Genomic DNA, 23,691 nt, shown 5'->3' on the forward strand with positions numbered 1-23,691 from the left:
CATTCCTATTTCTTTGTCTTCATCCATTATGTCTAACTTCTTCTTTTGCATTGTTTCTATAGCACTAAGATTCTTTCCATTATTTTCTATACCTGTTGTTATTTTCATTATTAGGCCATCTTTCTCAAAGTCTTTTTTATTGTCTTTATATGTTATAGCTATAGGTTTTTCGGTTGCTTTTAGTTCTCTATCATCTTTTCTACTATTATTTATATGCTAGTTTTCTATTGCACTATTTCTTGCATTATGCCAATTATCTGTCATGGTTTTTGTTAAAGATAATCTATGATGATTATCTGGATTTGACCAGAGAAGAACAACAACTGAAGCTGCCAAGGGAAGAGATTTGTGAAGAATTTGGCAAGATGGTGAAGAAGTTGAAGAAGAACCAGAGGAACTTGTGAGTTTCAAAGTGCACCCAATTGGGATTTTGTTAATTTTATGGTTAGTGGATTTCTCACAGACATTGAAGCTGGTTAATGAAAATTGAGAGATAGGAGAGAATGAAGAGGAAACCATGGTTCTCTCTCTCACACTCTCTTGCTGAAGAGAGGAAGGGAGATAGAATTTGCTGCAACTAACGGTGGATAACAATCGGTTAAAGATGCTGTAAGAATGCTCTCATACGTGGCATGCGTTTATTGGTTACATGTTTTGTTACGATTTGCATTTGAATGGTCAAGAGTGTCTAAGACCGAAGGTGGAAGTTACTATAAGTAAAACATGTCAAGAGTTGTACGTGTTTCAAAGACAAGCAATCAAGCAAAAAGATATGTTGAAGTTGAACCTCGTGCTTTTTTGCATCTTTTTGTTGGAGCTTTTTTGGTCTGAGGGCTTTTATCCAATCAGGCCACAATCCACAAAATAACAAACTCACTAAAGTTTGCAGTGCAATTCTTTCACAAGAAAGCCCAAACTTTCTAGTTACAAAATACTTAAGCAGCAGCCTTTTAAGCCCTTTCAAGCCCAATCTCAAACAAGCCCCACTAATCTCTCTCTCTCTCTCTCTCTCTCTCTCAATCTTCACTAAAAGTCTGTTCCTCGTTATTCTATTCGCATCATGGTTGATTCTATTAATTAAATTCATTGTGGAGTTATGAATGTGAGAGAAGCAAATATATTACTGTATTTCAAAAGTATGTAATAATTTTTCATCTTTAGACCTACAAAAGGCTTTGTAAACTCTCAATATAGGACAAGCCTTGAAATAGAGTTACAAACCACAACAAAAATGTTAACATAGATTCCTCCAGGTATCACGCATTGAATTCTCATTGATGTACACCCTTTTGACCAATGAAATGAAAATTGCTTACCCCTACTAATTTTCCCATTTTTCCGTTATTGAAGATAATAACAAACTTAATTAAAACCCACTAAACTAAGTGCAAAGATATGAAAGGCAGATTAATGGGACTTCCCAGCAACAGTTGAAAATGCACACATTGTTACAATTGGAAGAAGACTGATATTTGATAATAAAAGCTCAAAGCTATGCATGAACCCTCAAATGCTCCTATTGCTCACTTCCACCCTTCAACCAATTGCTTGAACATTCTCTCACAATTCCCACCAACACCAAATGCTTTCCTTGCCTCTTCTCTTATGTGAGCTGCTTGCACTCTCAACAATTCCTTCCCCATCAGCTCTCTAATTCTCTTCCCAATCTCTTCCCCCTTAACCACCATTTGATCATCATTTCCACCCCATCCCCAACTCTTCTCCCAAATCCCAACCCCACTCATCTCCACCACCTCTGCATTAATCTTCTGATCCCCACGTTGTGGCCAAGCTAAAATTGGCACACCATGCCATGCAGCCTCAGTCACTGAATTCCAACCACAATGGCTCACAAACCCTCCCACAGCCTTGTGACCAAGTAACTCTCCTTGGTCCACCCATTTCTTCACCACCAACCCTTTCTCCCTCATCTTCTCTATAAGCTCATGCCCTACCACTTCATCCAAACCCTCTTTATCCTCCTTGTCAACTTTCTTATCCTTCACCACCCACAAAAACCTACACTCACTTTTAAGTAGCCCATGTCCTACTTCTCTTAATTGGTCCCTAGACATAGCTGTCCTACTACCAAAGCTAACATACACCACTGAACCATCTTCTTGTTCATTGAGCCACTTCAATGGCTCATCCCACTCTCCCTTCTCAAACTCACATGGCACCAAAGGACCAACAGCTAACACAGGTGGCAACCCTTCAATCACTGATTTTCTATTACTAAATGCTTCTAGTGCTTCTGATTCTAGTCCTTCAAAAGTATTGATCAAAACCCCATTTGATTTTGGGAGTTTATGACTGTCTTCCTTGGCTATATTAGCAAAAAGACTATCTGGGATAAGATAAGGAGGGATTGACGATCTGGGTATTGGCTTAAGCCCTGGAATAACTTCAAGAACATCACCAAATATAGCTTTGGATGCAAAGTTTGGGTAGTGTGAAAACAAAGAGAACATTCTTGCTGATGAAGGAAAGAGAATATAGTTATAAATATGTAAGCTTTCAACGACTGGAATCACAGCGGAAATCAAACTTACATCATAGATGAGAGCATCAAGAGGTGGAGAAAGTGAAGAGAGGAGAGGAGAGAGGAGGTGGGCTGAGCGACGAATAGCTTCAAAACCAAGCCAAAAAGGGTCATTGGAATTGGCTGTGGAAGGGTCTAAAGGGAGGAGATGGAATTGCAATTGTGTGGCTTGAGGGAAAGCTGAGAGGAAGCGGCTAATGAATTGAGACTCAGTGAGTGACACAGTGGGGTGAGTGGTGATGAGAGTGACACGGCAATGGTGGTGGATAAGCTTTGTAGCAAGTCTAAGAAAGGGTGTGAGATGGCCCATACCAGCACTTGGGAGGAGAGCTACATGAGGTTGATGAGGCTGTGAAAGCTCATTACAAGTTGACATGGTTGGTTGAGCTTGAAGGTGTGATGTATGTCTGTATGTGATTCCTCAAATTGAATGAATCCGGTTAGATTGAATTGGACTGTATAAGTGTGAAATTGTATATGGTAAGTCTTAGATCCAATATCTATGGACAATAAAGAGTGTTAACTGTTTCTGTGGACAATAGCAGGCCTTGAAATTATTGATCAAAACTAATGCTAAGTTGCTAATTGGATAACGCTAATTGGACACTAGTAGTCCCGTACTCTTACATTTTTTTTTTTTTTTTTTTTTTCAGTCTTTCAACTTTTAACATGGTTGGTGGATCTTTGTATGACTTATGTGATTCCACAAATTGAATGAATCCAATTAGATTGAATTGGATTGAACTGTATGAGTGTGTGTGTGTGAAGTAAAATGTGCATATGTTAGGTCTTAGATCAAATCTATATGGACAATGACATGTTATCAGTATCTATTGGCACTAGGCCGGAAGGCCTTGAAATTATTGACCTACGCTAATGCTAATAGGGTAATAATATTCTTACTTCACTCTCATATTTTAAATATGATTTTTTTTTTTTGCCATTTAAAATATATACATCAATTATGAATATAATGTAAAATGAGTGTAAGAGAATATTTTACAAAAACTAACTCTAACCTGTGGGTTCCAGTTAGCTCAATTGGTAAAGTTTCTGATTGTTGAATAAGAGATCTGGGGTTTAATTTCCGTTTACAACAAACACTGATTGGTGTCTTGGTCTAATGATAAATAGCTATTATCAGGAACAGACGCCATAGATTGAAACCCTCTTAAAAAAAAAAAAACTAATTCTAACCTACCTTATCATAACGAGTTCAAATATTCCATTTCACTTTTCCTGATCCACTCTATTCTCTACCAATAAAAATTTAAAACATTTTCACTTAATGAATTAAATACTACCATTATTAAATACTACTGTTATTTTAACTATTATTTAATTAATTAGGTGAACATATGACGAGTTTTTATTGGTGGAGTATAGAATGGAATAGAAAAAGTAGAATAGAAGCCATAACATGTGACCTTTTATAGTCAACTTTACCTTGAGAAAACGACCAACACCGCTACAAACAGGAGCTATAAATATGCTGCGTTGTAATTAAAGTTTTACATTCAAACATCGAATCCATCTTCCTTTTTCTTCACACAAAAATTGAGTCATGGGCGTACCCCATATCTAGAATAGAAGTTGCACCGTTGTCACAATATGGGTGTCACATGAAAATCAATCAATGATTAACGACATTGTGGCCCAGACAAGGAAACTGGCAAAGCAATTTAATACGAACCATGTCGACATGTAGTGTTTTGATGACCTTTATCTGTAATGCACTTGACAGCAAAAACATGCCTCGTAATTTTGAGAAAATTTTTAAGGACTCATGGACCTTGTGGCGTGTCGTAACTTTTTCTACTCTCACATTTATGATGAATCTTGTTACAAATTTAATTAGTACGGTCAATTATAAATTTAAGAAAATGTAGTATTATATTACTGTATTTTGAAAAATACCTAAAAATTATTCAAAATTTTGTCATAACTATTAACATTATCATTTCTTATGATTGATATATAATAAAAGTAATGTCAGTAGTACTGGACTCAAATAAAAGTGATGTTGCTTCAATTAGAAGAAGTCATATTAATATTACTTTGATCTAAATCCAGCATTGATACATCTTTTAGTATGCATTGATCCAACAAATCATGTTAGTAATTTTTAAAATTGTTGTATCCTTATTCTTATTGTAACAAATTAGGCCAATCCTAGATATAAACAAATGAAACCATTTCACCTACTCAGCTTAACTAAGCCTTAATCTAATTTAAATTGGGGACTCTTGCACCTATTGCTCATAAAAAATTTACCTAATCCCCCAATTAAATGTCTAAATTATGTTCTGCCTTTTAATACCTTTTGTCTTGAATTTGTTTTATAATTTTATGCCTAATTACACTAACCTTTCTCTTTAGGTTTTATGAAATGACATTACCTCAAACATTTACTCCCTTTTTCAGGTTTGTATAAATGCAACATGTAATAAGTCTATACTCTCTCACACTAAGACTATCCTAATAGAACTTTCATTTTTTTTCCCAAAAAAAAAAAAAAAAAAAAAAAATTCCAAACCATGGACGAAAAGACACTTTCCTTTGAAAAAGTCTATACTCTCTCACACTAAGACTATCCTAATAGAACTTTCATTTTTTTTCCCAAAAAAAAAAAAAAAAAAAAAAAATTCCAAACCATGGACGAAAAGACACTTTCCTTTGAAGATTTGTGAGAATGAATGAAACTACCCTCTTGTAATTTGTATAAATTAGTAGGAACATTTTTTTAAAATAGAATATTTTGAGCATATATTTAATTGTTCTATTTATAAAAATTTCAATAAGGAGAATAATTTAGTATAATTTACCACTTCCTTTTATCTTTTCTCATATTCTGATATATTGATATTTGGTCTATCTTCTGCTATGACTTTCATATCCAATCATGTTTTTTATTTATTTTTTTATCCGAGGGTATACAATAATGTTTCTTGAGCAAACCATATTTCTCCATTTTAATAAATAAATATTAAACTCAGGTCCACAATATATAGGATTGGTTTTTTTTAGAGGAGTGAGTTAGGAGGTCCTTATTAAAGAATAGGAAGGGGGGACTTGGCACTTGCTTGGTCCCATAAGTAATTATTGGAAAATGCCATAAACAAGTGGAGACTTTTAAATGCAATGACCAACAAAAGGTGACTTTTTTATTTTTTTTTTATTTTTTATTTTTTTTATAATTAAAAAAAAAAGTGGTAGAATTTGAATTTCCTTGAAGCCGTGAATTGCGCAGACTATAATAAAGTTGTATTTATTTGGAACGGAGAATTTTAACAATAGTTTTCATTATCTATATATATATATATATATACACGTAAAAGTTGAAGCGTAGCAATTATTGTTGCTACGTTTCTGTTGAGCCACATTATCGGCCACTTCACTATTTTTTTTTTTTTGGCTTACAAACTCTATTAGTTTTCCATTCCAAAATTAATTTTTTTGTGGCCAATATGATGCACTACACTCCACCATAAACTCTATTGTCTATATTCAAAGTTCCTTTCAACATTAAATTTTAGTTTTAATGTGAATAGCATGGGATACAAGGTGGTCTTTTGCACTACCACCATAAGTGAACTAAATTTTATTTAAAAAAAAAAAAAGAAAAGGAAATTCTACTATGAAACATATCATTTCTTCTTAAAGAGAGAATGATTATAATCACTATTCATCTATTAATATTTTTTTCATTTTCAAAGAGTCAGTCAGACTTTAATTTTGGTTTTCCATTTATTTTTAATTTTTAAAACTTTTATAAAACATTTATTTGTATGTTGTAACAGTTGATTCCGTTGTGTATATGAAAAGACAGTGATCATTTTGTCTCCTCCAATCATTTCCTTAGTTATTTAATATTATACCAAAACGTTTTCTTTGCTATATGGAGTATAAAACAAACAATACCATTCTGGTGTGGTGACATTGCAGGTGATGCCTTTAACTGCGAGAGAGCACAATGTTTGGTGGCTTCAAAGGTGACAATGCCAACCTGGAGAAGGATACCCCAAGTGCTGAAGAGAGCCTTGCAATAGTAGGATGCCAACGTCAAGGGAGATGGGATTTCTTTTTATATTAACATATTCATTCATTACGTAGATTTCATGCTCGATGAGAGCTATACATTGAGTAGGATCTCCATTTACACTGGCAATGGTTTCCACCAAAAGGTAATATCTCTAATTTGTATAATACCTCTATTATATTTTGTTAGTAGTATTCAAATTGGGACCATGTTTGACATGAGCAATAATTTATGTCTTTCTTTCCCCCTTTTATTCTATATTTTATTTGTTACCATAAGTTGAACAGTTGTTTTTTTGTTTCTTTGTTTCTTTTTTGAATTTTTTATTGCAATAAGAAATTAGAAATATAAGTCAAACAAAAAAAAATTATTTTTCAGCATATGTTTTTTCATATTTTAGGGCACTTTTTTTTTTTTTTTTTTTTAATGACATGTCCAAATAAACAAAGTAAAACTCAATTGTCTTCCTTCTTTCTTTACAGTTTCTTCGGTCTTGGCCATCATGCTTTTTTTTTTTCTTTTTTCTTTTTTCCTTTTTCTGTTTCGTATATTATAACTTTTGTAATGCTTGATGCTTCTAAATTTTTCATGTTGGATTTGATATGCCATATATGATGTGAATGATATGTTAATTGGCTTGAAAAAATCCAAGATACACACTACCTGGCTATAGCTAATAATTCGTACATTCGATGGTTTGATGTTCAATCAAACTACCCTCAGTGAGTATGTCACTCCTGCAAGTAGTCTTACTTTTACTTATAAAAGAAAAAACAAAATAGTTTAGTCATACATTTTTTTTTTTAGTGTTTTACATATATCTTTCCAAATGCTAATGTGGATGCTTATCTCTAATGACATGGTAGGTGATGAGCTATGATTAACATACCAATAATGTGATGGCAGTGGGGCTTCAATGTGATTGAAGTTGGATGTATGTAGGTTCTAAGAATGGCATAGTAAAGATTTGGGATTTGAGGTAAATATTTTTTTTTTCCCAACATATATAAGGTAGATTTGTTATTATTTAATTATTATATTATGCCGTTATTGTTTAATATTATTTAGAGTTGCTCTGATATATATATATATATATATAAAATCTGAAGCATGACATTTGTTATTGCTACACTCCCATTGAGCAACCTCATTTGTCACATTATTATTCTTTTTCTTATTATTTTTTACCTTTAATTTTTTTGACAATATTAAATATATATAAATATATTGGTTTTACAAATTCATCTTAGGTGGTTTTAACTTTAAATATTCATCTACTTTAATTATGATGTTATAAATAAATAATAAATCAATAAAAAATCAAAACAAATTTTTTTTTTCTATTCATATTCATCTTGAGCAGTTTTAACTTTACATATAATTTTGCATTTACATGTTCATTTACTTTAATTTAGTTGTTTATAACTGAAAAATAAAATCAATGAAGAATAAAAAAAAAAAAAAATTCTATAAAATGGCATTCACAAGTCTTGCTTAACATTTGATGGTAGAAAAGATATAACCTGACAACTACCCCATAGGAGGAATCCAAATCAAGCATGTTATAGATCTCTTGCTAGAGGTTTATACTCAATGGTGTTTGTTATTGACTTAATTTGGAGAAAAATCATATTATAATATGTCCTATTTTATGTTGTTGTTAGGTTTTAGTTTATTTGAAAAATGATATTTTGGACAATATGATGAAGAATAGTTTGTACAGTTGAAGAAGATGTGCTTTGTGTAGTTTCCTTTCACTATTTGTAAATATTTTGTTTAACAAATTAGTAGCAAATTGTTGTCTTTTTTATAGGATGTTCCTAAATATTTGAGTAACTATTTTAAGCGTTTACGAATATCTGATATTACTTTTCATCTTCCATATCTCATTAGTATATTTTTGAAGATTTTTAAGAAAACAAATTCAAATATTGGATTAGATTATGACAATAGTTACACAATACTTCTTCTTCTTCTTTTCAAAAAATTTCCTTAATTTTTTCCCATTTGGAATTGTACTCTTGGTTTATTGATTTATTTTTATGTTATTTTTTATTTATTTTTATATTATTAAGGTAAAAGAGTTAAAATCATCATGCATAAAGCTACAACTAGCACTTTTGCTTGGAATCGGCCATCTATTTCTATTGCGTAACTTATTAAAATTTTTTAATTTGATTGTGCGTTGGATATTGAGAAGGAGTTTGATATGTTTTACATATTGAGAAGGAGTTTGATTATGATGTGATTTTTATTTTTCTCTTTCTTTTTTATTTTAAATTATATTTTTGTTGAGTTTTATTAATTTTTTTAGATATATTTTTTGGTGTATAGGGTAGAAAAAATTGGGTTTGAGAAAGTTTGTTTAAAACTAAAAGAATAATTTCTAAATTTTATGTACTTTTTGATGATACACAAAATGTTATAAATAAGTTTTATTAAAAATTGAATATTTTCGCTAACTTACCTTTTGAACTCTTGAGAAAAATTATATTGTTTTCATTTGATACAACAAAATTTATATATATTACTTTTGTGATTTTTCCCACAGTATAGTTATAAAATACATTATTCTTTATTAAATTAGTCCTAATTGTAAAAATTAACTAAATAAGAGCACCCTAAAAAAGTAATCACGCGCAACATGCGGGACCGCGACTAGTTTGGGTATAAAATTTAAAACAAGAAGATGGTGTTGAAATGTTATAGCTCATAACTTTAAACATGTAAGACTTTTTAGTGGTTATTCAGCATTCATGATGTTCTTCTCGCGGATTATGACTAATTCTTTTTTAATGAAAGTCTATAGTATTCCTCAAAAAGAAAAATAAAAAAAAAAGAAAAAAAAAAGGAAGGGATGGTATTGATATAGAAAAAGGATACCATGTATTAGATATATGGTATCCATAAAAACAGTGTTGGTAATAGTATTGGTGACTGTGAAAGTGTAACGGTGAATAAGGGTGGTCATAAGTCATAAAATGGAGGTAACGGTTGCAAAGCTTGGTGGTAAAGATGGTCATAACATGTGCTGGTGGTAGCGGTTGTGACGCATGGTAAAAGTGGTGGTGGTGCAACAATGAGAAGTGATAATGGTGGTGATATATAACGATGACAATGATGATGCTGATTGTGGTGGTGTCGTCGTGATGAAAACGTTGGCGGCGACTACAATAGTAATGATGATGGATGGTGTCTATGTGAAGAGTAATTGTGGATTTTTTTATATGATAACATTGATAAAATCTGAAAAAAAAAAAGAAAAAGAAAAGAAAAGAAGAGATTTTAGTATTTTAAAATTCCAAGGTTCTAAATTTTATTGATTTATTGAAATTGTTGTCCTGTAAATCCAAACAATGAAAATTAACAATAAAAATTTCCAAATTACAACTCAATATTCCACCTCCAAACATAATTTGGAGAATAGTCTATCAAAGCACAAAGCTGTCATTTAGAACCAGAAACACAACCACCTTTCATCTTCCACTCTGCAACAAGTCTTTTAAAAGTCATCTCACAACTTCCACAGTCTCCAAGAGCTTTCCTTGCCTCTTCTCTAATGTTTGTAGCTTGCCCTCTCAACAATTCACTACCCATCATCTCTCTAATTCTCTCCCCAAACTCATCCCCCTTCACCATATCCTTTTCACCCCACCCCCAACTTGTCACCCACATCCCAAACCCACTTCTCTCCACCACCTCTGCATTAATCTTCTGATCCCCATGTTGTGGCCATGCTAAAATTGGCACACCATGCCAAGCAGCCTCAATCACTGAGTTCCATCCACAATGGCTCACAAAGCCTCCCACAGCCTTGTGACCAAGTATCTCTCCTTGGTCCACCCAATTCTTCACCACCAATCCCTTTGCCTTCAAACTCTCCATGAGTTCATGCCCCACCACCTCTTCCAAACCCTCTTCTTCCTCCTTGTCAACTTTCTTGTCCTTCACCACCCACAAAAACTTACACCCACTTCTAATTAACCCATATCCTATCTCTCTTATTTGATCCCTGGACATGGCTGTCCTGCTACCAAAGCTGACATACACCACTGACCCAACTGGCTGCTCATTGAGCCACTTCAATTGATTATTACCCAACTCTCCCTTCTCAAAATCACATGGCACAAGAGGACCAACAGCAAACACAGGAGGCATCCCCTCAACTACTTTTCCACCATTAAGCAACTCTAGTGACACTGCTTCAAGTCCCTCAAAGGTATTGATCAAAACCCCATTTGACTTGGTAACTTTGGGACTGTCTACCTTGAATATATTTGCAAAAATATTATTTGGTATAAGAAGTAAAGGAGGGATTGAAGATCTGGGTATTGAAGGAAGGCCTGGAATTTCAACATCACCAAGCATAGCAGGATCATCATCACCAGCTTTGGATGCATAAATATGGAAGTATGAAAAGAAGGATAACATTTTAGCTGATGAAGTGAAAAGAATGTAGTTAGGAAGATGTAAGCCTTCAGTAACAGGAATAACAGAGGAAATCAAAGTCACATCACAAACAAGAGCATGAAGTGGTAGTGAAAGTGAAGCAAGGAGAGGAGAAAGGAGATGAGCTGAGCGACGAATCGTTTCAAAATGAAGAAAAAAGGGGTCAGTGGAGTTGGCAGTGGTGTGATCCAAAGGGAGAAGATTGAATTTCACTTGGTTGACTTGAGGGAAAGCAGTGAGGAAGTGGGTGATTAGCTTAGACTCAGAAAGTGAGACAATTGGGTGGGTGGTGATGAGGGTGACATTGCAATGGTGGTGAACAAGCTGTGTAGCGAGTCTAAGGAAGGGTGTGAGATGGCCCATGCCAGCACTTGGGAGAAGAGCTACATGAGGATGAGGATGTAGAAGATCATCACAAGCTGACATGTTTGGCAGAGCAGTGGAGGTGATCTAAACTGTAGAGGATGAAACTTTAAAAGAGAGAGTCAACTCTCAAGGCTAATTGTTAATGCACACTCAAGGCTAGTGCTACAGATTTACCTACCCATTCTGTCCTACGTATCCGCTAGTGCTGCAGCGTACCAATACTCTATTATTTTGAGAACTTTTAGTTAACTTACCCCGCTCAAGTTTCATCACTCATGAGAGGGGGATACAATCATACAAGTCTACCAAGTACAAACAAAACTATCCTCTACCATAATTGGCAAAAGCACAGGCGTAACCACAATATATTCACACGTCAGAGAACAACCAAAACACCGACACTAATAACAATTAGTATCCCATGTAGAATATGTATCTCTCATTCAGAAATTGATTATACAAAATTGAGTAATGGCACAAATTCCGGATCGAGGAGGAACTTGGGAACTGATTTAAAATCAAGGGACGAATGGTTGTTGGTTAGAAATTAAGAAGGGAAGGTCACCAATCCTTCAATTTGATCACCCGTGCCGTGTATGTGTGCGCGCGCCTTCAGCAACAGCATATGAGCGTATTGTATAAATATATTAATTCTGAAAAGTCACATGGAATCAACCATTTAACCATAAACAATCCCATTAACCGCTTTAAGATCAATGCTTTTCTTTTTCTTTTTTGTGATCTCCAGATAGCACAAATTCCACATGTTTGCTGAAATTCTACTTAGTAAGCTCTGCTGTCATTGATTTAATCAAACTGCAGGTAATCTCTACCTAAATATAGCTAGCAGCATAGTCCCTGTTATGATTAAATCAATAAAATTTTATACATCCTTCAATTGTCTCTATAGGCTCTTGATGACTATGATGATGATTGTTTACATGTCTGTACAGTGAATTTCACACTTTTTGTATGACTTGATAGGAATTTAACCACAGTACAATTCTTCAACAAAGCACACGTCAGCCTCACCTAAAGGATTCCCCTTCTAATCTGCTAATTATTCTGAAGTTTATCCTTCTAGCATGGCCTTGGCAGCGTCAATTAGAATTGGCCTAAAATCAGCTGAAGCTCGACCAAGCACGGTGTATCCTTCCTTGTCTTCCACATCAACATCTGCTCCATGCCTTATTAAAAGTAGAGCTACCTGTCAAACAAACACAGATCAAAATTTATAAGGGAAGGAAAAATTGCATTGATGCATTCTGCCTCATATCAGCTACATGATTTTTAAATCATCTTTTGTGATGCATTTGAAATGAAAGGGAAATCAGATACAAGAGCTTCAAGTAAATCAGCAAGTTTATTATGTACATGACTTCAAATAGACACCTTAAAGAAACAAATAATACTGCTCAAAGATGCAAACAATTCTAAATATATCCACCCCAAAGGAAAGAATTTAATTAGACAATTATGAATGGTAAAAGTTCATCGATATAATATGAAAAATCCATCTCACTTCCCTGATCAAAGACAATATATTTATTTATATATATAAAATAAATAAATAAATGAGAAGTTTACTCAGTTTCTTGGTACATTGGGGATATGTCTAATAAAACCTCAGAAAAAATACCACTTTTATGAGAACTAAAAATTTATCAACCCGCACACAAGAAAAAAGGGGAAAAATAACAAAAAAAAGAGGGAGAAGCAGCTACTGACTATAAGATGATGAAGTATATACCTACTGTCACTTAACAGCTCAACCTAGCTCATTCAATACTTTTTTCAACGGGCTCTACAAACCAGGCCAAAGCTCAATATTCAAATCAATAATATAAAAAGTCAATGATGAGCAACACCATGCTTGGCTAAAGCTTGCAAACAGTTCCCATAAGCATAATGCAGCTATTTTTAGAAAAACCGCTCGAGTTTTTAACCACAAATATACTTCTAAAAGATTCAGATGTTAGAGAAACCAGCAAGATTTAACAAACTGAGAACTTTTCCAATTATATATGCATGTCAACATGTAAGATTGTTCATTCTAACACAAAGATCCATTGAACTTGGCAAAGCTCATGAAGGAGCTCAAGCTTAGGTAAAATCAAATCAAACCAAGATTTATAAGAGAAAGAACAGCTCGGTTCAAGCTCAATCTAAGAAAAAACATTGCATAGGTGTTCTTCAAGAGGGGAAAAATGAAATTTCTTCTTATCCAGGAAGATTTTGGCCAATATAGACGGCCAATGTGAATGATTAAACTAACCGCCAGGCACGCACTTGCTAAAATTAATCCTTTTCCCAAGCATCCTTCTTTCAGCTTTATTTTTTTGCTAGGAAAAGCAAGAAAGCTATATCTTAACTATATGAGTAAAATGATGAGGCCTCAGACACAGCACAGGCAAAGTAGGCTCAAGCTGCTCAACAATGCATTGTCCCAACACAGAGAAGAGGAAAAAGATAGGCATCAAACACGCAAAAGTGAAGGTATTAATAAATTAATTTTTACTGAAAAAAACAATTCCAGTGAATGTCACAAAGATATCTTCCCTGGCAACTCCAACCAAGCTTACCTCTTTGTTATAGCAAATAACTGCATTCATAAGAGGAGTTTGACCAGCTTTATCAACAGCATCAATCTCTGCTCCTTCCTCAATTAAAAGTTCACACAATTCTGAGTTCCCTGTGCTAGCTGCCCGATGCAATGGGGTGCAACCAACCTGGAGGCAATGAATGTCATACAACTAGTGTTATAAGAGAAAATGCAAAAACATTAAAAATGATGTTATTTGCATGAAATGTGCACATGAAGATGAAGATAAATAGAAAACAGGGCTCTGAGATATCAAGTAAAATTCTCTAGTGTGAAGTTACAAGCCTTGTCCTTCAGATTAATCTTTGCCCCTTGTGAGATCAAAAATTCAGCAATCTTCATCCATCCCTTACTGGCAGCATAGTGAAGGGCAGTGCGACCACCATCATTTTTCATATTAATACCAGCTCCTGTAAAATGCAAAAATCAGAACATATGGGATTCTACATCTTGCAATTTCCCAAAATGCAAACAGGAAGGTTAAAAAAAAAAAAAAGAGGTAAACAGTATAAGGCACTAGCCCCTAAAATGTGCTACCTTATTCTTTTGCTACCGCTATTATCAAGAAGGATATAATCTTAGGTATTAAACAAAATCTTACCAACTAAACAGCTCCTCATATTATCTCCCTATAAATAATAGCACATATGCTTGTTTAAGATTTAGAGTGAGCAAAGTAATGGCACAGTTACCTAAGCCCAGGTTATTTTTTGCCAATAAATCAAACCAAAAATTCATGATCAATAAAATGGTGCAGATTGATGGGTAGAATGGTGATCCACTCGCCTCTAATACAGCCTAAACTGCCCCACATATCTTCCTCCTAGATGAAATGCTGTGTTGATTCAGAAGCTTACAAATTTAGGCCTATACATGAAAAATAAGGGGGAAAAGAATTTGGGAACAAGAACTGTATACCATACCAGTGCCAATAAATACATGAAATCCATTTTGTATATAAATAAAGTGGAAACTAAAGAATATTTGATGCAATTTGGTCCTTTGTCTGCCAATTCACATTAATTCAAATTCAATTCATTTCTTTGCCAGCAATCTTATCCCCTTACATATAATTAGGCCCCCAAAAGATGTTCAGTTCAATTTTTTGTCCCAAAACATGATTTGAGCATTTAAAAATTCCGATTCTATTCATTTAGCCAACTCATAGGGTTTCCGAATAGTATCAATAGCTTGGAGTTCATTTAGAGACCAAGTGTGCATTTGTATAAGCTGTTTCAAAATGACATTTTGGGTTTAAAATGAGCGTTTGTAAAAAAAGCTATCGTGTTTTGGGTTTCAAAAACTCGCTTTTATCTCCTAAATCGCCAAATCAAACAGACTATACAACAGTGCCAATCTTGACATGAGAAACAATAATTCCAAAAACAACTCTGATCACAAAATACCAAAAAACATTCTACCTCTGCTTAACAAAACTTCCACTATTTCCAAATTCCCAATGCTCGCTGCAGAATGAAGCGGCGCCCACCCTTCTTCATCTGCACTGTTTATCACACTTGCTGATTCATCGATTGCTGATAGTACCTTCACCACCTGATCCCATCAAAACCACTTTATAACTCTCAAAAAATGCAAAGATTCAAACTTTAACTCCCAACAGTTTTATACAGAACTCAATAACTCCTAATACTTCCCAAAAATCAATACAGAAATTGAAGTAAAATCCTTGTGAGTGTTCTTAGTTGCTATGCGTGTGTATATGTATTCAGTTTCTAACGGTTTTCGCGGAAAACAAACAGGGAATAAGAGAGAGACGATACCTCGGGATGAGAAGAAGAGGCGGCGACGTGGAGGAGGGAGCGGCCGTCCTCGTTTCGGAGAGAGAGAGCTTTGGAGAGCTGGTTCTGAGAGAGTGATTCGAAGGTGGAGGCGTCGCCGGACTCAGCGGCTTTGAAGAGATCGTCATCTTTGATCTCAACCTCAGGATTCGTGTTTGGGGGATCGATCTCCATGTCCATGGCGGTCGAGTTTTAGGAAGAGGTTTTTGGAACTCACAAAGAGTATACTTAAATTTTGGGCAAAATTTGCCAAATGGTATATTTTTCCAAAAAAATTAGGTGCGTGGCATGAGTTCAAAGTTAATTAGTTAGTTAGACTGTTTTTGAAAATCGATTTTGGCAAAATCGACTTTGGGCTGGAAAATAAACGATATAGTGACGTTTTTTTTAGTGGCGTTTGTAAAAACGCCACTATAGGAACCCTATAGTGGCGTTTTCTATAAACGCTGCTATAGGCACTAAAAAAACGCCACTATAACGTTCATTTTCCAGCCCAAAGTCGATTTTGCCAAACTCGATTTTCAAAAACAGTCCAACTTACTAAATAACTTTGAATGCATGCCACGTGCCTAATTTTTTTGGAAAAATATATTATTTGGCAAATTTTGCCTAAATTTTGCCTATGGTGAAATTTTTCATTGTATGTTATAAATCCACTTCGGTCCATTTCGGTATTCAGTTCATTTATAGTCCACTACGATCCATTTGGTCCAATTCGGTCTATTTTTGTCTACTTCTACCCATTTAGTCCATTTCGATGATGATTTAGAAGGTGAGTTTTGTGTAAAAATGCATTATTTTAAAAACTGGTGCAGTCAAAGAACCGGTTTTGATCTCAATTTTGACCGATTTTTGACCTGTTTTGATCGATTTTGAAGCTTTTTTATCAGATCGGATTGGTGCATAGTTTTCGGTTTTTAAAACTATGGTAAAAAGAGTTGTTTTATTGACAATTATATCGCCTTTTTAACGTAATATTGATAAAGAATTAGAGTGGAAGAAATCGGGGAGGAAGATCAAAAGAAAGTTAAGTGCACGAATAACTTAACTCACAATGTCCACTACTCACAATGCATTACGAGTTTTAGAAAGAGGTTTTGGAATTCACTTGGCAACAAAATTTTTCAAAGTACAACTTATCATTGAAGCTATTGCTGATTTTACTACAAAGAGCTTCTACTTAAATTTTTACCTTAGGTGAATAATTTCATTCTGCATTAAATTCACTTCAGTCCATTCGGTCCACTTTGGTCTACTTCGGTCCATTTTAATTCATTCGATCACTTCGGTCCAACCATTTCCACTTCGGTCCATTTCTATTCATTTTGGTCCGTTTCAATCCATTTGATCCACTTCCATTATGCTTAGAGAGGAGAGGCCGTTTGTGTAAAAAATGAGATGCTTCATTAACAAATGTCACCTTCTTAACGCAATATTGATAGAAAATTAGAGAGTGGGAGTATATGCGGCGGAAAAGAGTGTTAAGAATGTGAATAACTTAACTCACAATGCATTACAAAAGTTAAGTATGATTTCTAATTTCTGGCCTTATAAATTGTTTTTAGTCTACAATACATTACAAAAGTCGTCAATTTTCTTCCAATTTTGTTAGTTTCTTTAACAAAGATGCTTTAATGGAATCTACCAAAATAAGAATAGGATGAGTGATTACCGTAGTGATCCCTCAAACAACTCTGCGTTGCTTCCATGTGGAACCTTGCTTTTGTGCATTAGAGAGTACAAAGTTTTTTTTTTTTTTTTAACAGGCTTATAATATATTATATAACCAGGGTACCACTACAAAATAACATAACCTTTGTAGTAGTAGCCTAAAGTTATAAAGACTAAAACTCTAACACACACAACCGATATAGGATAAACATCCATATATTTTTTTTTATGAAACAATAATACTTATTAGAATTCACAAACACAAACATAAAAGTAATATACAAAATTTTTTAAATAGGCTTATAATACATTGCATAACCAGAGTACCACTACTAGATTAATTATTTATTGTCAATCATGCATCTTCTTCTTTAGATATTCTCCTTTTTAGAGTATATTTTGTTAATTCTACAAAGATTATTTGTACATTTATACATTATTAGCCAAGAAAAAATAGGAATAGAATACAGTAGCAGTTTTATTTCATTGAATCTTTTTATATAATGGGAAGAAGGGATGAGGCCTAGGACCCTCTTCTAACAAAATGAGTTCCTCCTCATTCTCCTTTGCAAACCCAGCCAAAACTTGAGCAGCATAATTACATGAGATTATGAGAACAACATTATTACAAGCCTCTAAAGTTGTGATAAACCCGAAATCCTCTCTCTTCCTTCCTGAGTTCTTGACAAAAAGAAGATGCCATAATCATATAAAAGATTATTCATGCCTGCCTTTCAAGTTACATCTTTGAGTTTTGACAAAAGTTGAGATGTCCATAGCCCCACCAGTCCTGATTGCCCTAATTTGATAAACGATTCATTATTGCAAGTCAGGCTAGAATATTAGGTATGATAAGTCTTACCGACAAAAGAAAAACTCACTAAAATTTCACATTCACTTACATATACTTGTCGGCTCACCTCACGTAGGTCCACTACAGTACAAAGATATATATATATATATATATTTAAGAGATAATTACAATATGCTTCTAATATATTGCTCAAACCCTATTCTCCTAGTCCTCCAAGCATTTTGTGCATGGAAAGATACTAATTCAATTAAAAGATCTTTGACCAGGACAAAGATAAGAGAGTGTCTGAATTTTTTTGTGAATTTTTGGGTACCTATAAACTTGTTGAATTAAGAAAAGTAGAAGTGAGATTAAATATTATAAATCTAAAAATATATTAGAGTTACATTAATTAAAATTTTAAAAGGCATGATGTCATATGTACTGTTATATAGAAGGAATAAAATCTTAACTTTAACATAGACTGTCACTATTTTAATTTTAAGTGATGATATACAATTAAATTATAAATAAAAAAACCCATCTTTTTTTTTTGGAAAAAATAAAAGACCCATCTGGAATGTCAACATGATGGTTTCATAATCATAACTTGTGGTCCACATTAATTCAGCCAAAAAAAAAAAAAAACATGCGGTCCACATTTGTCATAGCTTATAATCATAAGTTTTAGTTCATTTAATAATAATATCTACTAAACAATATTAAAAAGCATGAGGGTTTAGTGAAAATTTGAGGAAACTGATCCACTTCATTTCAAATGAAGCCATTTCAAGATTTAAATTAAATATTGACACGATGTCTCTGCAATATCAGACTCCTATTGGTCTCTAGGACCTTGTGGCATGAAGCGCGTTTTGGTTGAATCCTGCTGAAACTGAAAGGGACTACAATGACTACATTTTCCTGCAAGGCTGTAACAAATTAAGTGACCATTTGATGGATAATATAAAGAGTAATAGAAAGGAAAAACAATATACTCCTACAAGAGAGGTATTACCTGTCATGTGAGAAGGAGTTGATGAGTCCACTCCTAAAACCCTTTTTTATTTGTTAAAAAATGTCTCTAAAAACTTCAATTTGAGATTTCAGGTAAACATAGTGCCCATTAAGGGTGACCTGAGAACACAAACTGCATTAGCTTTACATTAGAGTAGCCAACTCTAGTTGTGCTCTCAGGTGTCACCCTTATGGGGTGTACTCTGATACATGAAAAATGTTATCCTGAACATCTGGGATTTTGGTTTTCTTGGGTTCTATTTCTCTCTTACAATGGTTTGTTGTCATGCCATGTAAACAGGAAGCCCAAAGGGGTGACCTGAGAACACAAGTGCGTTAGACATATTTGGAAGCCAAAGCTCCTTGTGTTCTCAATTGTCACTCCTTTGGGGTGTACTCTGTTATATGAAAGTGGACATTGTGATACTGGAGATGGGTTTTTGTTACTTGATAGAGCTCTCTTTTATAAGAGAACCTCATGTCACCATGTTGTCATTCTTCCAACACTATAAGATGTCGTCATTTTTACTACATTTTAGCTTGTCCTTTCAGTGATAAATTTAGCAATTGAGCTAGTAACAGAAGGATTTGATGAAAATAATAGCTTGATCTCATTTAGAGTGATGCTAGGGTGTTACAAATCTTACCACATTAACTTTATAAATTGATGTATTTACTTTTAAACACAAGACAAAAATATAAAGAAATGCTAAATTTTATCATAAAAGATTTACAAATTGCGTGCTAACAAATGTGATTGAGTAGTACCACATCAGTAGCACTATAAATAAATGGTGGATTGAATTATATTACATCAATATCGTTTAAACAAATGTTGACCATCATGATTTTGATATCTATTCAAATTATTAATAATGTAACAAAATTTAATCCACTCATTTCAATATAGATGGATATAATTTTTTTTAACCAAAAAATAAAAATAAAAAGATATAATTTTCAAGAACTTCTCATTAGAATTATCCTCGGAATTTTAGAAGATCTTAATATGAGGTCCCATCATTAAGACATATGAATTAGAATGAGCACATTTTTTTTTCATTTGATGAGTTGAATTTGATCTCAGCTTTTAGTACCACTAGAAGTTAATAACAATCATGATATCAGTTTACTAGGATAAGAGATGACAAGAGTGCTGGAATGGAAAATTTATTTATTTTATCAAATTAAAATAAAGCACACATTACAATCAAGAAAGACAAGACACCGTCACATAGTCCATAATTCAGCAATATAGCTAGATGTGACAACAATACGGCGATAGAAGCCAAGGATCCAGTTACCATCTTCATTCCGAACCTCGCCAATATAGCTAGATGTCAAGAAAGATGAGTCATGTTGGAGAGTAAATACTTTCCTAGTTTCATCCAATATTTCAATAATTGTTCTAATAAAAATTTATAATTTATAACAATTTTTTATAGAAAAAATCAAAAGACAATAAAAGTTTGATTTGATCATATTTAAAAATTTAAAAATTACATAATATAGTAATTGATATATATATATATATATAGAGGCATGTTTCACGCCTACTCAAAAATAAAAATATTGATTTGATAAAATTAAAATGCAAATATTCTTCAATCATTTTTTTTTAACATCTTCATTATGTGTCATTTTTTTTTTCCTTTTGTTCAACTTGTTTCTACAGTTTCAAAAGCAACTAAATTTGAGCAAAAATATCATATTTTAAATTAATTTTTTCTCATATAAATTTTAGAAAAATAATATCAAAATTTAATTATAATTAAATATTAATATACCACTTAAAATAATTAGTATAACAAACTAATTAAAAATATTTATTCTATTAGTAATCTTTTTAATTGCATAAAGTAAATACTACACTAGTGTCGGTTTATATATATATGTCATTGGGAAATCTAAATGGTTAAGATTATTTAGTGAATTCATAAATATTTAATTTTTATTATAGCTTTTGTGTCAATTGTTTTCAAAGCAACTAAACACAAGAAAAATATCATATTGTGAATCTATTATTATTATTATTATAATTGTTATTATTCCAAATAAAAAATAGTTTTTATATAAAATTTTAAAAATAATCATATAAATTCATTTATTATAAATAATTAATGCTCAACTGTAGATATTTAATATATGCATTTATTTCATTGGCTAATTCAATGAACTAAATAAATAAAATACCAAAGAATGCAACACATGGCAAAACATTTTGCTCTCCCACATAATAAGGTTTGTACTTTTATATATAAGAAATGATATGTTTACAACACTTTTATAACATTTTTACAACAAATCCTAAGTGGCAGTTGTTACTGGTTGTTGTTGTTGGGGCAAAAAAGTAATTTTAGTGTTAGTTTCAAATTTGAACCAATAACAACTAATCACCTGTGATTTGTTGTAAAATTGTTGTAGACGTAGCATCTTTCTTTATATATATATATATATATATTAATTGATTGATTTCATTCGTGTGCTAGATAAATTGACAATTACTTTCAAATATACTCTCACTCTCTCCACTTCTCATGGTGTACTATGAACTTTCTCTTTTATTACTTATTTGCCGCAAAATGATGCTAGATTATTCCATAAAACACAAATGACAAAACACCCAAAGTTTTGAATGACTTACTAAAACTCCTTTATATTATTGTATGTGTATACTATTCACCATATGTGAAAATAAATTATAAATTACTCACGTGATGACACATGTCCATGTTTATTAGTGTTGCATTTTCACATAAACACATAACACAATACAATACCAAGGCCTAGCAAAAATAAATCAATACCAAGTAAGAGTTTTTTTACGCTCATAATTCTTAAGGATTAAGAATTACACAATTAATGGCTTACACATTGTAGAGAGGGAAAATTTCCAACCTATCACAAGCTGACACATCATACTACCAAGTCCACAAAATACAGCCAATTACAAAGCGTCACGTACTGCTGCTAGGTTTTGCTATCTCTATTCAGAAATCAACAGAAATTTTCCAAGTGTCATTAAAATAGGGCATAAAATGCATGCAACAAAAACCAATCACACATCAGCATGTGTAAGCGATGACATAAGTAGCCCTGCACGTGTAAGCAATGACATAAGCAATCCAGCGCATGTAAGTGATGATATAAGCGAACCAATCAGGCTGTGACATGTGTCACCAATCAGACTCTGCCACGTGTCGCTCACCCACCTCCAAACTCCTATAAATAGAAGCCTTCCTAAGGCATTTGAACACACACCAAGCCATCTAGAGCATAAGCAGCATCAGAAAATATTCAGAAGCACTCAGAGGTGCAAAAGCTCTGTAGGAATCTAGCCTCAAAGCCTTCAAGAACTTCAACTTTAAACCAAAGAGCATCTGAAGCAAAACCATCCAAACTATCAACCTAGATCTTGTAGTTTGCTGGAATCAAGCTTAAAAACATCTAGAAACCTCAACAAACCAAAATCAATGAAACTCTACGAATTCAAGCCTCTAAAGCACTGAAGAACTTCCACCATAAACCTTCGAAAACAAAGAACGCACCAAGAACACGAAGAACACACGAAGAACACCCGAAGAACATGAAGAACAAAGAATTTCTAACAACTTATAGCTAGAGATTCATTGTAATTCTGTTTCAAGGGTCTTCGATCCATTCTTCAGCCAAATTGAAGGATTTTTGGTGTTCGAGTCAAAATCACATTATTACAATTCCAACCAATAAATCTTTCAAGGAGATCAAATAAGAGAATCACAGGATGAGTTAAAGGTACTTCATTTCTTAAGTTCTCATCATGGGTGAAAAGTTGATAGAAAAGGTCTTTGTTGGGGATGGTTCATTATCGATCTCCAAATCTTTTGAGACAGATGAATCCTTAGCAATAGCTTTCTTGTTTGCAAGAAATACCAAAGAGATGATAGTATGAAGCTTGCTTTCTTTGCTTGGTTGGGGTTGAAGTTAATCGAGAGCTTTGGATCAACTGCGAGTGATTGGGTAGACATAATCATCGACAATGGAAGCATCAACCATTGATTTTCGGACATTCTTGCTAGAGGCCATCGAAGCTGGTAGCAAAATGATGTCGAATTTCTTTTCTTTTGAAGGAGAAAGAGATGAAAGGCAAAGAGGTCCCACCAGGCATGCCAGAATTTGTAGACGACTAAATTTCTAGTTTGAAATAAATCAAATAAGTAAAATAATTTCACAAATGTGAATCTGTATTGATGAATGTGTGGTACAATTCTCTGTGATTACAAAAGAGTAATCCTCTGATTCAATTTTCTTCGAAGGTTTATGGTGGAAGTTCTTTGGTGCTTTAGAGGCTTGAATCTGAAGAGTTTCGTTGATTTACAATTTGTTGAGGTTTCTAGAGGCTTTTGAGCTTGATTCTAGCAAACTTCAAGATCT

The 23,691-nt window shown here is 33.3% G+C and overlaps 3 protein-coding genes and 1 long non-coding RNA gene across 4 annotated transcripts; all 4 read right to left on the reverse strand.

Annotated features, from left to right (window-relative positions):
- Positions 1 to 1,124: 1,124 nt before the first annotated feature.
- LOC112012259 (UDP-glycosyltransferase 708G1) lies at positions 1,125 to 3,106 on the reverse strand. Its single transcript, XM_024044640.2, has one exon. It carries the CDS (start codon positions 2,916 to 2,918, stop codon positions 1,524 to 1,526), a length of 1,395 nt encoding a protein of 464 aa, XP_023900408.1. The 5' UTR covers positions 2,919 to 3,106; the 3' UTR covers positions 1,125 to 1,523.
- Positions 3,107 to 9,925: 6,819 nt separating this feature from the next.
- Positions 9,926 to 12,129, reverse strand: LOC112012284 (UDP-glycosyltransferase 708G1). Its single transcript, XM_024044671.2, has one exon. The coding sequence runs from the start codon at positions 11,454 to 11,456 to the stop codon at positions 10,029 to 10,031; it is 1,428 nt and encodes a 475-aa protein (XP_023900439.1). The 5' UTR covers positions 11,457 to 12,129; the 3' UTR covers positions 9,926 to 10,028.
- A 128-nt stretch (positions 12,130 to 12,257) lies between these two features.
- Positions 12,258 to 16,055, reverse strand: LOC112012285 (uncharacterized). The gene is made up of 5 exons (XM_024044673.2): positions 15,780 to 16,055; positions 15,420 to 15,552; positions 14,284 to 14,408; positions 13,979 to 14,125; positions 12,258 to 12,603 (listed from the first exon to the last, which is right to left on the reverse strand). The coding sequence occupies exons 1-5, from the start codon at positions 15,975 to 15,977 to the stop codon at positions 12,469 to 12,471; spliced, it is 738 nt and encodes a 245-aa protein (XP_023900441.1). The 5' UTR covers positions 15,978 to 16,055; the 3' UTR covers positions 12,258 to 12,468.
- A 1,869-nt stretch (positions 16,056 to 17,924) lies between these two features.
- On the reverse strand, positions 17,925 to 19,706 carry LOC112012274 (uncharacterized). Its single transcript, XR_002882950.2, has 2 exons — positions 19,280 to 19,706; positions 17,925 to 19,193 (listed from the first exon to the last, which is right to left on the reverse strand). It is a non-coding gene; the product is annotated as an uncharacterized LOC112012274 (long non-coding RNA).
- Between the last annotated feature and the right edge of the window lie 3,985 nt (positions 19,707 to 23,691).

Source organism: Quercus suber, unplaced genomic scaffold (genome assembly GCF_002906115.3).
Source record: "Quercus suber isolate HL8 unplaced genomic scaffold, Cork oak 2.0 scaffold_109, whole genome shotgun sequence".
Classification (NCBI taxonomy): domain Eukaryota; kingdom Viridiplantae; phylum Streptophyta; class Magnoliopsida; order Fagales; family Fagaceae; genus Quercus; species Quercus suber.

Coding starts and splice junctions, on each gene's coding strand:
- LOC112012259 (XM_024044640.2), bottom strand. CDS start 2,918: ATGTCAACTTGTAATGAGCTTTCACAGCCTCATCAACCTCATGTAGCT.
- LOC112012284 (XM_024044671.2), bottom strand. CDS start 11,456: ATGTCAGCTTGTGATGATCTTCTACATCCTCATCCTCATGTAGCTCTT.
- LOC112012285 (XM_024044673.2), bottom strand. CDS start 15,977: ATGGACATGGAGATCGATCCCCCAAACACGAATCCTGAGGTTGAGATC. Junction 14,126..14,283: donor AGATTAATCTGAAGGACAAG/GCTTGTAACTTC, acceptor CATTGCCTCCAG/GTTGGTTGCACCCCATTGCA. Junction 12,604..13,978: donor TTATTTGCTATAACAAAGAG/GTAAGCTTGGTT, acceptor TTTGTTTGACAG/GTAGCTCTACTTTTAATAAG.